General features: G+C 44.3%; 1 protein-coding gene across 11 annotated transcripts in view; it reads left to right on the top strand.

Annotated features, from left to right (window-relative positions):
• The window catches only part of LOC136677641 (receptor-type tyrosine-protein phosphatase S-like), a 178,030-nt gene that overhangs the window by 51,540 nt on the left and 113,790 nt on the right, over positions 1-12,700 (top strand). For all 11 annotated transcript variants that reach the window (XR_010796386.1, XM_066655229.1, XM_066655222.1 and 8 more), the window contains one exon: positions 2,658-2,799. Coding sequence is in view for 10 of the 11 variants with exons in the window: in XM_066655229.1 (XP_066511326.1) it covers positions 2,658-2,799 (142 nt within the window). In the remaining variant the exon portion in view is untranslated. The remainder of the gene's footprint in view (positions 1-2,657; positions 2,800-12,700) is intronic.

Genomic DNA, 12,700 nt, shown 5'->3' with positions numbered 1-12,700 from the left:
CGCACTTTCCAAGCGCATTTGATATGATCCCGCTCCTTCTCTTTTTCTATGCGATGTTTAGGGTTTATTCTAATCGGATTATGTACTCCGTCCTGCGATATTGCAGCATTTGCGCGCATATGTCTTTTCATGCGTTTATTTTGCGAGGACAATGGACCATTTATTACCCATTCAGGAATTAACCAGGAGCTGAAATCCATCAGCTGGCCCCGTGTAACCCGCGTAAGCCTTGAAATGCGTGTCCACACACAAGCCTTCGTAAAGTGTGTCTAAACAATTGTAGACGTCTGCTCCAAGAGCATTTCTTTTGAAATTAAAGGCATTAATAAGGAGTTCTACTCGACTGAAAAGGCCTAACACTACACGCCGGAACATTCCTGTGAGGATTTAATTGTACTCTGCCGTAATAGCATTACAGAGCTCAGGTTCTGATGTTGAGTCTTCGGTGTGTGTTTGAAGACGGTAAATGACTATGCAGTGTGTGACTTGGGAGGATGGTGGTTTTACGCTGAGCCTGAAGCTTGAAGGGCTCAAGGCACGGATTGGGTTTTGACCATTGCCAGGTAGGAAGAGGCTGGTCCGTATTTCGTAGGGGGAGCATTAGGCTGTTAAATCTGCTGTAAGCAGCTGCTGGAAGCCAGTGAAGGGAGCTCAGCAGTGGAGAAACGTGAGTGAAGATTGAAGACCAGCCGTTACTCTACTGCCTCTGGACATTTACTGTCTTTGGAAGCTGTGAAACTGCACAGGACGTCCATGCACCGGTCTTCAGCCAAATCTGTTTTATTCTCTAATAAATCACTGATTCTAAACTTTGGAACGATAGCGTACACTATCTCTGTTTTCTAGTATTTTCTTTTATCAAATGATGTTCCCATTTGGTCTGAAATTTCACGAAGAATGGACCAATAGAAATGCTCTAAAATGACTTTGACGTTGCCAGTGGATCACATTTTTACCATTTTTGAAATTTGGCTTAAAGTCATCAAATCCTCACAGCAGTGGTCTAACGTCTAGTGTGAATCCAAGCGAATACAAGCCCTAAGCTTTTCTTTTTTGAAGAAGTATTGGATGAGCAGGTGTTTAATAAGTTTTCACGTGAAAAAAGAGAAGGATCTCAGTTAGTCGTATGTTTTTTAAACGGTCTCTTTTGTCTGCCGTTACCTCCAGCGAGGAGCTGTGTTTATTATGCATGGCAGCGAGTTAAAGTCGTCTCTCTAAGCTCTTAGCCTTTCCACCCGAGTCAGAAGAACACAAAGCCAGCGTCTTCCGTGGCCGTGCACAATGGCATCTGCACACGCGGAGTGCAATTAAAACGCTCATAAAACCAGAGAATATTCCTCCCACCCCTTGCTGCCTGAAGCCAAGAACAAACTATTGCACTCTCCACGAAAATCTGAAATGCAAATAGGGATCAAAACACTAACAACACTGCGCAGTATGTTCCCCTACACTTAACAAGTTCTGGAATGGAAAGCTCAGGAACGGGTTCACGTGTGCTGTACATTAAACGGATATATCTGTGTACATCTGTGTCCTGGAGTGAAGCTCTGATGGTGGCCATGACTCCACGTTAATTTTGTATCAAAGCACCTGATAATGACATGGTAATTTGTTTATTTATTCTTTAATGTTGTGCATTGTTGTATAGAATATTTTTATATGTGCTATGAAAAACACTTTACTTTGTTTTAAATAAATGTGCACACATTTAGACACATTTCATTGTTTTATTTTATGAATCTCAGAAAATGCTGTATTTAAGATTCAAATTAATTTCTATTATTTCTAAGATTCAATTAATTAATACGTTTTTATAATAATAATGTAAATCATCCAAGAATTTCAAAGCTCTACATCCCTTAATGTAGACCGCTAGTCTCTAGAATTACAGGATTTCTGATTGGGGGAAATGAATGGAAATATATGCAAATCACCGCTGTTTGCTGATATGTTTTAGAAATGTCAGATATACAGGGTGGGCAATTTTTATGAATATACCTTAATAAAATGGGAATGGTTGGTGATATTAACTTCCTGTTTGTGGTACTTTTCAAGATGGGTGGTGACCATGGCGGCCATTTTGAAGTCGGCCATTTTGGATCCAACTTTAGGTTTTTCAATGGGAAGAGGGTCATGTGACAGATCAAACTTATTGGGAGTTTCACAAGAAAAACAATGGTGTGCTTGGTTTTAACGTAACTTCATTCTTTCATGAGTTATTTACAAGTTACTACGGATACTGGAAGCCTGTGCTAGCATTTCTCCTGCTTTGAACACATTTTATAAGTGGTCAGAAACTTGTAAATAACTCATGAAAGATAAAGTTACGTTAAAACCAAGCACACCATTGTTTTTCTTGTGAAATTCCCAATTAGTTTGATGTGTCACATGACCCTCTTCCCATTGAAAAAACAAAAGTTGGATCCAAAATGGCTGACTTCAAAATGGCCACCATTGTCACCACCATCTTGAAAAGTGCCACAAACAGGAAGTTAATATCACCAACCATTCCCATCTTATTAAGGTGTATTCATATAAATGCGCCCCCCCCACCCCCGTAGAAATGTCTAGAGAAAGATGCCACAACCTCAGCTGTCTGTAATGGTTCACTTTGTGAAGATACTTCAGTCCTCTTTGCTTTATTCTGAATGCTGCAGACTATAGAGTTTGACGAAGGCGCTGGGGCAGTGCTGCGCATCCAGCCTCTCCGAGCTCCACGAGACGAGAACATATACGAGTGTGTGGCCCAGAACAGCGAGGGCATAAAGACCATCACCTCCAAACTGTCCATCATCAGAGGTGAGTGCCAGCTTTCAGTATCTTCATCAACATCACTGCCATACAGCGAGGGGCCGTATATCTTACACCATACTCTCTGCAGTTTTATTATCATTTACTGCCTTCGTTTCACTGCTCTGAATCTTGCTCTTCAACTTTTGTCCGACCTGTAAATGTGGTCAGTTACACAAGAGTCGGCTAAAACGTAAACGGAAAGATGTAATTAAAAAAATGTAAATGTGTAAATGCAAATATGATCTTTGGTTTTCTAAAGCTGTGTTTTTATTTTCCCATGAATTAGTTATGCATGCTTCCATAGACAGCTGGAACAAGTCCTTTCAGGCCTCTGGGATTTCTTTTTAGAATCTAAATTCATTTCGTTGACAAGGATTTTGCCCATTTTTCTTGCAGTGGCTCACATTAAGACAGAAAGTAAACCTTAGATGTAAATACATTTAAGGCAAGGTCCATATACTACACTCACTCACTCATTTTTAATGAACTGTAACAGGTGGGGTGCTGTTACTGAATATAATGTTGATCTCTGATGTCTAGTCATATCATTCGTGTAGTTGTGTGTATCAAAACAGTCCTGAGAACATTAGAAACATATGAAAGATATGAGCTGGTGTATTTTGAAACATGAAACTGTTACTACAAAGGCACCTAACCTCCAGCTGGTCCCTGGGCACCGTGGCTAGGGCATGTGTGCTCACTGCCCCCTAGTGTTCACTAGTGTGTAGGAGTGTGTTTCACTGCCTGACTTGGGTTAAATGTGGAGATCCTTCTGTGTGCAGAACAGTGGCCAATAAAGTGATTCTGAATTCAAAGCTATGGACTTTAGAATTGTGGATGGAGAATGCGAGGAAATTGAACCCAAACACTGCATGGAAAATGGATGTTCTGGATGTGTTTAGATACTCACATTTAAATCACAATCTCTCAGCATCCCTCTTTTTCTCAATCAAACTGTATTTTAAACACGCTCACTCCCAATCACTCATTCATCACGTTCATGTGTTTTACGATGTGCACACCACCTACTCATGCCCTGTCCTCCACCTGGCCTCTTTCCCTGTGCTTTGATTCGATTGGAAGTAACCTTTAAGATGAGAAGGGGAAATGGAACTTTAATGGCGTGGAGCGAGAGGAGCAGTGGTCCTGAGTTTTCGTTCTTTAACGAGCTCTGGACGGGGGAGCATCATGCCGTGAGGAGTGGGAGGACGGAGATGAAGGCAGTAATGAATTTGTTAGTCTGGTAATGAAGTGCGTCACATTGGCAGTCACAGTGTATTTAGGCAGCGAGGATTGGCACCGTCGCCCCTGTCTGTCACATCCCCCGGCAGCCAACTGGAGGGGAATTTTATCTTCAACGACAAGGCCATGGAAGATCGCTGTGCCCTGTGTGATCTCAAAGCTTTTCTGGTCACTTTTGATTTAATTAGTCCAGTTTATTATTGTAATAGGGAGTGCTGCAGACAAACAAAAAGTCTGGATCCCAGCGTGGAGCAACAGAGCATTTTTTACTGAGGGTTCTTTATCCCCTTATTTACAGTCTCCTCACATTTCAGCTATTGTTTCAGTGATGTCTTATTTTGACTTTGGCGTGGATTGATGTACTGAGAGAGATCTTCCTCAGAATTAAACAAGCTGCTCTTGTTACTGGGCCTTTAAAGCTGAATGAGGTGTCTTCTGACTCGCTGCTCCGTATTGTTCTTTGTTCAGAAATCAGTCCAGGCTCCAACAGTTCTTATAACTTCAATCTGAATATTGATTCCAAATTCCAGTTGAGTCACGAGTCACTGTGGTGTGTGTCTGGTCTGTATCGAGGCCTGGGACCAGGTGCTGCCGTGGACAGATGTGTGTGAGGGCATTTTTAAATAATAAACAAAAGTAGTGAGGGATTACTGTAATGTGTTTTAAAAATAAACGTTTTGTCATATTCACAAGAATATCCTAAATCTCATGATATGATTTTAGGGCCATGTTGCCCTCCACAAATGTGTGTTACCATCATGTGAGGCATCCGTCGCCTGGTGGTGAGGAACTGGGCGTGTAACCGGAAGGTTGCCGGTCGCCAACGACCTTTGCCCAGAGCTGGCAGGTCATGACTGAAGTGTCCTTGAGCAAGGCACCTAACCCCCTACTGCTCCCTGGGCGCCGTGGCTAGGGCCGCCCACTGCTCCGGACATGTGTGTTCACTGCCCCCTAGTGTTCACTAGTGCGTGTAAATGTGTGTTTCACTGCCCGGATTGGGTTAAATGCAGAGTTTCCTCTGTGTTTAAGCACCGTGGGTAATTAAGTGATTCTGAAGTCTTCAGTATTTATCGGTTTTGTTTATTGGAAGCTGCTGACAGACTTGTTTTGGAGTCTGCAATGTCTGGTAATGTTTTGCACTTGCGGAGCCCTTCACAAGACTCTACACCCACACTGCTTTTGTCTCTGTGTCTCATGTGGACTCCTCTAGATGTAGTCCGGATAGTTTCAAAATATACATTACACTCGCTAGTTGCAGCGCTGTTAAGGACTGGCGCCCCCTCCAGGGTGTGTTCCCTCCTTGCGCCCAATGATTCCAGGTAGGCTCTGGACCCACCGCGACCCTGAACTGGATAAGGGTTACAGATAATGAATGAATGAACTTGCTAGTTTCTCTACCTTCAGTGAAGTCAGTGTTTGCTACTTGGCACTGAACTGTACAGAGCTCTGGTGGCAAAAGGACACGTTTATCAATATTTGAACCCACACTGCACCGAGAGTCAAACACAGAGCCAGGGATGGGAGGATATGTTTTCAGCACACCTTCTCTTGGAGATCAGAAAATGTATTTCAGTGGGCCATGAATTCACCGGGTAAAATGTGCCTTTGCGGTGGTCTCATGGTAGTTTCTGTGAACGATGCAGTGATGAAGTAAACATCGTTACTGTTTACACAAATATGTTTTATCGCTTAGTTTAAACATCAACCCTCTCCTTTGATCATACTGAATGAGAAGTGATAAAGGAAGTGCTAAATTCTCCTTTTTTACCCATATGGCTTGTTCAGTTTGAAGAGTAGTTGCGGATTCGTGCTCAGTGAAGCTCACGAGGACATATGGACTGTAGGAAATGTCAAGGTGGCTGTAAGAATTTGAGTTGTTGAACGCTGAAGACATGGTGAAAATGGCCACTGCCAGACTGCCTCCAATTTCTGCTTTGTGACATCACCCAAGCTCAGGGTGTGTGTGTGTGTGTGTGTGGGTGTGTGTGTGTGTGTGTGTGTGTGGGAGTGTGTGTGTGAGTGACATCCAGGGCTGAACAATGAATAGAATAGAAGTGGTTGTGAATTACTCTGAATGAAATCTTTTAACCTTAACGTCCAATTAATATTTCCCTGTGTCCTGTCATTCTCCGCTGTTTGAGAAAGACTAGATTGTAGACGGTGCTGATAAGCGACATTATTCACCGTTATCCTTTTTTTCTTGTACATCTTCTTCTTTCTTCTCGAGGTCCCTTTGTGAATTGCAAGAGCTTTTATTTCGTAAAAACGGCCACAACGTACCGCTACCTTAACGTTTCTGAAATCATTCTATTGCTTTAAATGAAATGAGCTCTTTTTGTTGTTGTGCTTTTAAGTCTGATATATGTAAATGAGGTGTGTTCTGACGGGCCGCCCTTAAATATGCCTCATTCAGAAAGCAGTCCAGGCTCCTTGCATTGTTAACATTATGTGCTGGGCTCAAACAGCTCTGGCTTCACATTCACACACATTGATGGGATTCAGAACGTGTGATTTATTTCAGAAAGGGGCTGTTTTTGGGTTATATTCCGTATGTGGCTTGTATGGACTGCAGTGACCAGTACGTTTTGAAACTATAGTGTGTGTGTGTTCCACATGCTCTGTGTTGTAGACTCAGCCCTGGAAAAAAAGGGTAGAAGACCTGGAGCTTAAATGAAGAAAATAATCACATTTAAATCACAGTAATGACCAGAAACTACGAATAAGATATTTTTCCTGACTCCTTCAGCCCCAGTGACCACTGGCAGAAATCTCTAGGTGGGGGGGCATTTTACATTAAAACTCTCATAGATTAGTTCTCACTGAACTGGAAACTCATTCACAGCCTGCAAATGGGGGGAAGGGTGAAGGAAAGGAGAGAAAGAGAGATTGATGGAGGAGGAAAGATTGAAGGAAGAGAGAGAGAGAGAGAGAGAAGGATTTGGCAGGGTGGAGAGTGGCAGAAGGCTGAGAATCAGGGGAATAGGCAGCTGCCATTACTGCAGCAGAAACACACACACACACACACACACACACACACAGTACCCAGCTTGCACATTTACATCTAAACTGCCTCCATGTGTGTGTTAGGTTTCTCTCTGTGATGAGATGCCTCTGTGCACCTTGCCATTTGTACTTATTTTATTGGAGAATGTGTTTCTAGCTGTGTGTGTGTGTGTGTGTGTGTGTTTGGTTACATAAATGCCATGTTTGTCCACGTTCTTATATAGTTCTGGGCAAAAGTCAGAGACCACCCAGTTTAATTAATGATTCTTAATCAAGAAAATGTAGGCACAGTGGAGCAGCAGGTAGTCTGTCACACAGCTCCAGGGTCCTGGAGGTTGCGGGTTCGAGTCCCGCTCCGGGTGACTGTCTGTGAGGAGTGTGGTGTGTTCTCCCTGTGTCTGCGTGGGTTTCCTCCGGGTGACTGTCTGTGAGGAGTGTGGTGTGTCCTCTCTGTGTCTGCGTGGGTTTCCTCCGGGTGATTGACTGTGAGGAGTGTGGTGTGTTCTCCCTGTTTCTGTGTGGGTTTCCTCCGGGTGACTGTCTGTGAGGATTGTTGTGTGTTCTCCCTGTGTCTGCGTGGGTTTCCTCCGGGTGACTGTCTGTGAGGAGTGTGGTGTGTTCTCCCTGTTTCTGCGTGGGTTTCCTCCGGGTGACTGACTGTGAGGAGTGTGGTGTGTTCTCCCTGTGTCTGCGTGGGTTTCCTCCGGGTGACTGTCTGTGAGGAGTGTGGTGTGTTCTCTCTGTGTCTGCGTGGGTTTCCTCCGGGTGATTGTCTGTGAGGAGTGTGGTGTGTTCTCTCTGTGTCTGTGTGGGTTTCCTCCGGGTGACTGTCTGTGAGGAGTGTGGTGTGTTCTCCCTGTGTCTGCGTGGGTTTCCTCCGGGTGACTGTCTGTGAGGAGTGTGGTGTGTTCTCTCTGTGTCTGCGTGGGTTTCCTCCGGGTGACTGACTGTGAGGAGTGTGGTGTGTTCTCCTTGTGTCTGCGTGGGTTTCCTCCGGGTGACTGTCTGTTCTCCCACATTCCAGAAACACGCGTTGGCAGGTGAAATATGTGACTCAAATGTGTCTGTAGGTGTGAGTGTGTTAGTGAAAGTGTGAGTGTGTGTGCTCCGCACCCACCTCGACCCTGAACTGGATAAGGGTTGCAGACAATGAATAAATGAATGACTAATCAAGAAAAAGCAGGAAACCTATAACAGAAGAATGACTCAAAATACTTTAGAACATTAATTTCAAATTTATAAATATTTAATTTCTCCTCTCTTTACATTTGTGCACCCTCTGGGCACTTAAGACTTTCGTTCTTTGAATTTTAAAATCAACCACTTTCAGCTTTGTCTTCCTAACAGTAGCTGTTCCCAAAGATGACCCTGAATATATCAGCGCTCCAAAGCCAAGGCTGTATTCCTCGGCCACTACGAAGGCTGTTCCTATTAGAAAGCTCCTCTGAATATGTCTGAGAATTACAGTCTGCGCTTAGCGTGATTTCAAGGAGGGAACTGTTGTATACTTCTAGGCCTTCAATTGCCCACAGCTCTCCGTGGAGTTATCCACATTTCCCCGGACAAATGACAAACAAGAAACAAAAAAGCTAAGGCCTCCACAATGGAGGCTGTATTAAAGCATAAGTAGCATGTGCTCCAGAGCTGGTCCCGTGCTCTGAGTGAAGGAGCTCTGTGGAGGAACGATAAAGTACACAGCACGGCAGAACAGACTCGCCTCACCAATGCATTTAAACTGCAACGGAAGTAGAACTTCTCCAATGATATCACTACGCCACCTTTGTTCAGCCACTTAACCGTGTGACATAGTTAACTTCCGTCTGTCAGTAGCACGTCTTCAAACGAGTTTACACCTCTCTGCAGTTTTGTGCCTCTGTCTTTCGAATGCTTACGTCTAAAGAAAGAAAGCACATTAAGAATTGTACTTTGCGCACGGTCCACTGTACATCAGCGCATTCAGACGGTCCGGAGTGAATTCCGTCATTTTAAATGGCACACATTCACACACTGCTGGTGCAGGCTTCAGTTGTACACTCACAGCTTCTATAATCTCCATAGTAAACACTGCCAGGGGAATGGAATGCTGGTGCCAAGCATTAACTATGTAAGTGGTGTAGAGTGGGATTTAATACCTTTTAAAATGTGCTGGAGTGGTGTGCGTCATCTCTTATGCCAATATATATATAACATTATGACCACCGCTTTGTTTCGACACTCATTGTCCATTCTCTCAGCCACAATGACCACACAGGAGCACTTCCAGTTCTACAAATACCAACTGTAGTCCATATGTCAGCGCTCAGGACCCCCACAGAGCAGGTGTGATGTGGTGGTGGATCATTCTCAGCGCTGCAGTGACACTGACGTGGTGGTGGTGAGTTAGTGTGTGTTGTGCTGGTGTAGAGTGGATCAGACACAGCAGTGCTGCTGGAGTTTTTAAACCCCTCAGTATCTGGACTGAGAACAGTCCACCGACCAAAAACATCCAGCCGACAGCATCCTGTGTCACTGATGAAGGACTAGAGGACGAGCGACACACACTGTGCAGCAATGGACGGGCTACGGTCCCTGAATTTGCATCTTCACGGTGAACACGATGTTTCAGGCCACGACTGCTGTTCCTGATCTGCTCATAACAGCACACACACATTAACACACCACCACGGCAGTGTCGCTGCTGCGCTGAGGAGGATCACCCACCCAAATCGTACCTGCTCTGTTGGGGTGCTGATCATTGAGGTACAGGGTGAAAAGGGGGGCAAAGAAAGTATGCAGAGCAACAGATGGTCTACAGTTTGTAATTGTAGAACAACAAAGTTCTCCAGTAGGATCAGTGGAGCTGAGAGAATGGACAAAGAAACAAGAAGGTGGTCATGATAAATACCTGAGACTCGCACTGAAAGTTGGATCACTGGCCATCACTGTTTGAGTGTGTGTGTGTGTGTGTGTGTGTGTGCATGCTGAGGGGCAGCTTAGGGGTCAGACAGTGGGGAAAGCAGAGGTCAGACTGTTTTACACTGAAGAGAGTAAGTGGTGTGTAGGTGAAGTCTCAGCAGAGAAAGTGTTTAACTGCATCTCCTCCCTTTCTCTCATAGACACTGAAAGCCAAGGCCCAGCTGTTAAAAAGAACACATCACACATCAGAGGAGAGATTATCCCCGGCTGTCTACTTATTATTTATTCGTTTATTTACATACTGACTTACTTGGTTGTTTACCTGTTTGATTTTCATTCGTTTTTGAGAAACAGCGCCTTTAGCATTTTTATTTCCCTTCCGGCAAACTCATGCTGAATCAGTGTTACTTCTCAATGTATTTGAACATGGTTTTTGGAAGTGGACGTGTGGTGTGTTCTCCCTGTGTCTGCGTGGGTTTCCTCCGGGTGACTGTCTGTGAGGAGTGTGGTGTGTTCTCCCTGTGTCTGCGTGGGTTTCCTCCGGGTGACTGTCTGTGAGGAGTGTGGTGTGTTCTCCCTGTGTCTGCGTGGGTTTCCTCCGGGTGACTGTCTGTGAGGAGTGTGGTGTGTTCTCCCTGTGTCTGCATGGGTTTACTCTGGGTGCTCCAGTTTCCTCCCACAGTCCAAAAACACACGTTGGTTGTTGGATTGGTGACTCAAAAGTGTCCGTAGGTGTGAGTGTGAGTGAATGTGTGAGTGTGTGTTGCCCTGTGAAGGACTGGCTCCCCCTCCAGGGTGTATTCCCGCCTTGCACCCAGTGATTCCGGGTAGGCTCTGGACCCACCGCGACCCTGAATTGGAAAATCGGTTTCAGACAGTGAATGAAGGTTTTTGGGAATATGTGTTTATATTTTCCCCCATAGAGCTACATGTAGTGGAAGGTTATACCCACATATTGGCATTACACAAATTATATTTTCCTTTTGTTTTTGAGCCATTTTCACTTGTTGTGAATGTACAGCACCAGTCAAAAGTTTGGACACATTTTTTATTTTTTCTCTGTTGTAAATGAATGTGGGAGACATCAAAACCGCGAATTACGCAATTACGCATTTGCAATTACGCAGTAAACAACAAAGTCTTAAACAAACCAGAATATGTTTTATACTTTTGATTCTTCAAAGTAGCCCCCTGTTGCTTTCATGACAGCTTTGCAGCCAAATCCATAGTGTTCAGAAATCAAAGTGAAAATCAGCCAATAGCCGTCTTTTAGAGGAATCCGAGGAGTTCATTGAAAGTGAGGTAATTTATTTTCTGAAATATTGCTTTAAGGCTTAGAATCAACGCTGACACAAATATGTAAAATAGATATCATTTAATGTGAGCAGCATTAGTATTCAATGTACACACCAAACAAAGAGAACTTCAATGCCTTTGTTTCCCAGTAAACTGCATTTAAAACACGTTAATTGGAAAACGTCATCCTTTGTGCATTAACTCAGATTCAGAGCTTGTGTGAACAGCTGCCTGTTTCTGGACGTCCCAGCTGCAGACCTCGGTCCCAGGAGACCCCCAGGCATATGGAGCCGAGGCCAGTCTTCCCCCGAGGACACACACCAGCGGGTCACTGGGCCCTTTACTGGTCTCACTGCAGTCCATTAAACAAGCCCATTATAAATCCCCAATCAGTCAGCAGCTGCTGCCCCTCTCATAAAGAGTAAAGAACCGTACACAGAAGTCAATCTGTGCTCCATCAGCTGTGTTCAGAGGATTTTAACATATGCACAGGTCACAGTGCTGTTTTCAGTGATATCAAAAACAGGTATCTCCAGGTTTGTGGATGTGAGGTTTACTGCATCATTCGAACACAGCAGCTGTCCTTCGCACTGTGGGTACGTTTCTTAAAAAGGGGCCAATAGAAATGCTCCAGAATGACTCCGAATAAAAGCTTTTTACATTGACTTTCATTAAAGTTCAGATTAAATTGAAGTGGAATGTATTCTTTATGATATTTTATCTTCAAACAAGCCTTTTCTGTACCAGAGTAACCAGAGAAATGGGTTGAAAGGCAGATCTGAGCTTGGATTTATGGAAAGTAAATTAAGCAATCAATGTAAACTGGACAAAAGTGGTTCTGTATAAAAATATATAACAATAAGAATAATATTAATAACATCCCGGGGCTTTAAAATAAAAATGCAAAAACATTCTTTATTCATAATAGACATCAGCAAGACTTTGCTCCAAGTGATTTTGGCCAATTTATTAGTCCTTTCATTGAATACAAATCTAAAATATAATATACAAACTTTTATTGCGTTAGCCCTTGAAGACAGGCGGCACAGTGGCGCAGGTAATGTCTCTGTCACAGCTGCAGGGTCCTGGTTGTTGTGGGTTTGAGTCCCGCTCCGGGTGACTGTCTGTGAGGAGTGTGGTGTGTTCTCCCTGTGTCTGCGTGGGTTTCCTCCGGGTGACTGTCTGTGAGGAGTGTGGTGTGTTCTCCCTGTGTCTGCGTGGGTTTCCTCCGGGTGACTGTCTGTGAGGAGTGTGGTGTGTTCTCTCTGTGTCTGAGTGGGTTTCCTCCGGGTGCTCTGGTTTCCTCCCACACTCCAAAAACACCCGTTGGTAGGTGGATTGGAGACTCAAGTGTCCGTAGGTGTGAGTGTGTGTGTTGCCCTGTGAAGGGTGTATTCCCGCCTTGCGCCCAATGATTCCAGGTAGCCTCTGGACCCTCCGCGACCCTGAACTGGATAAGGGTTACAGACAA

This window comes from Hoplias malabaricus, chromosome Y (genome assembly GCF_029633855.1).
Source record: "Hoplias malabaricus isolate fHopMal1 chromosome Y, fHopMal1.hap1, whole genome shotgun sequence".
In the NCBI taxonomy this organism is placed as follows: domain Eukaryota; kingdom Metazoa; phylum Chordata; class Actinopteri; order Characiformes; family Erythrinidae; genus Hoplias; species Hoplias malabaricus.
This window is presented reverse-complemented; position numbering and strand designations above follow the sequence as displayed.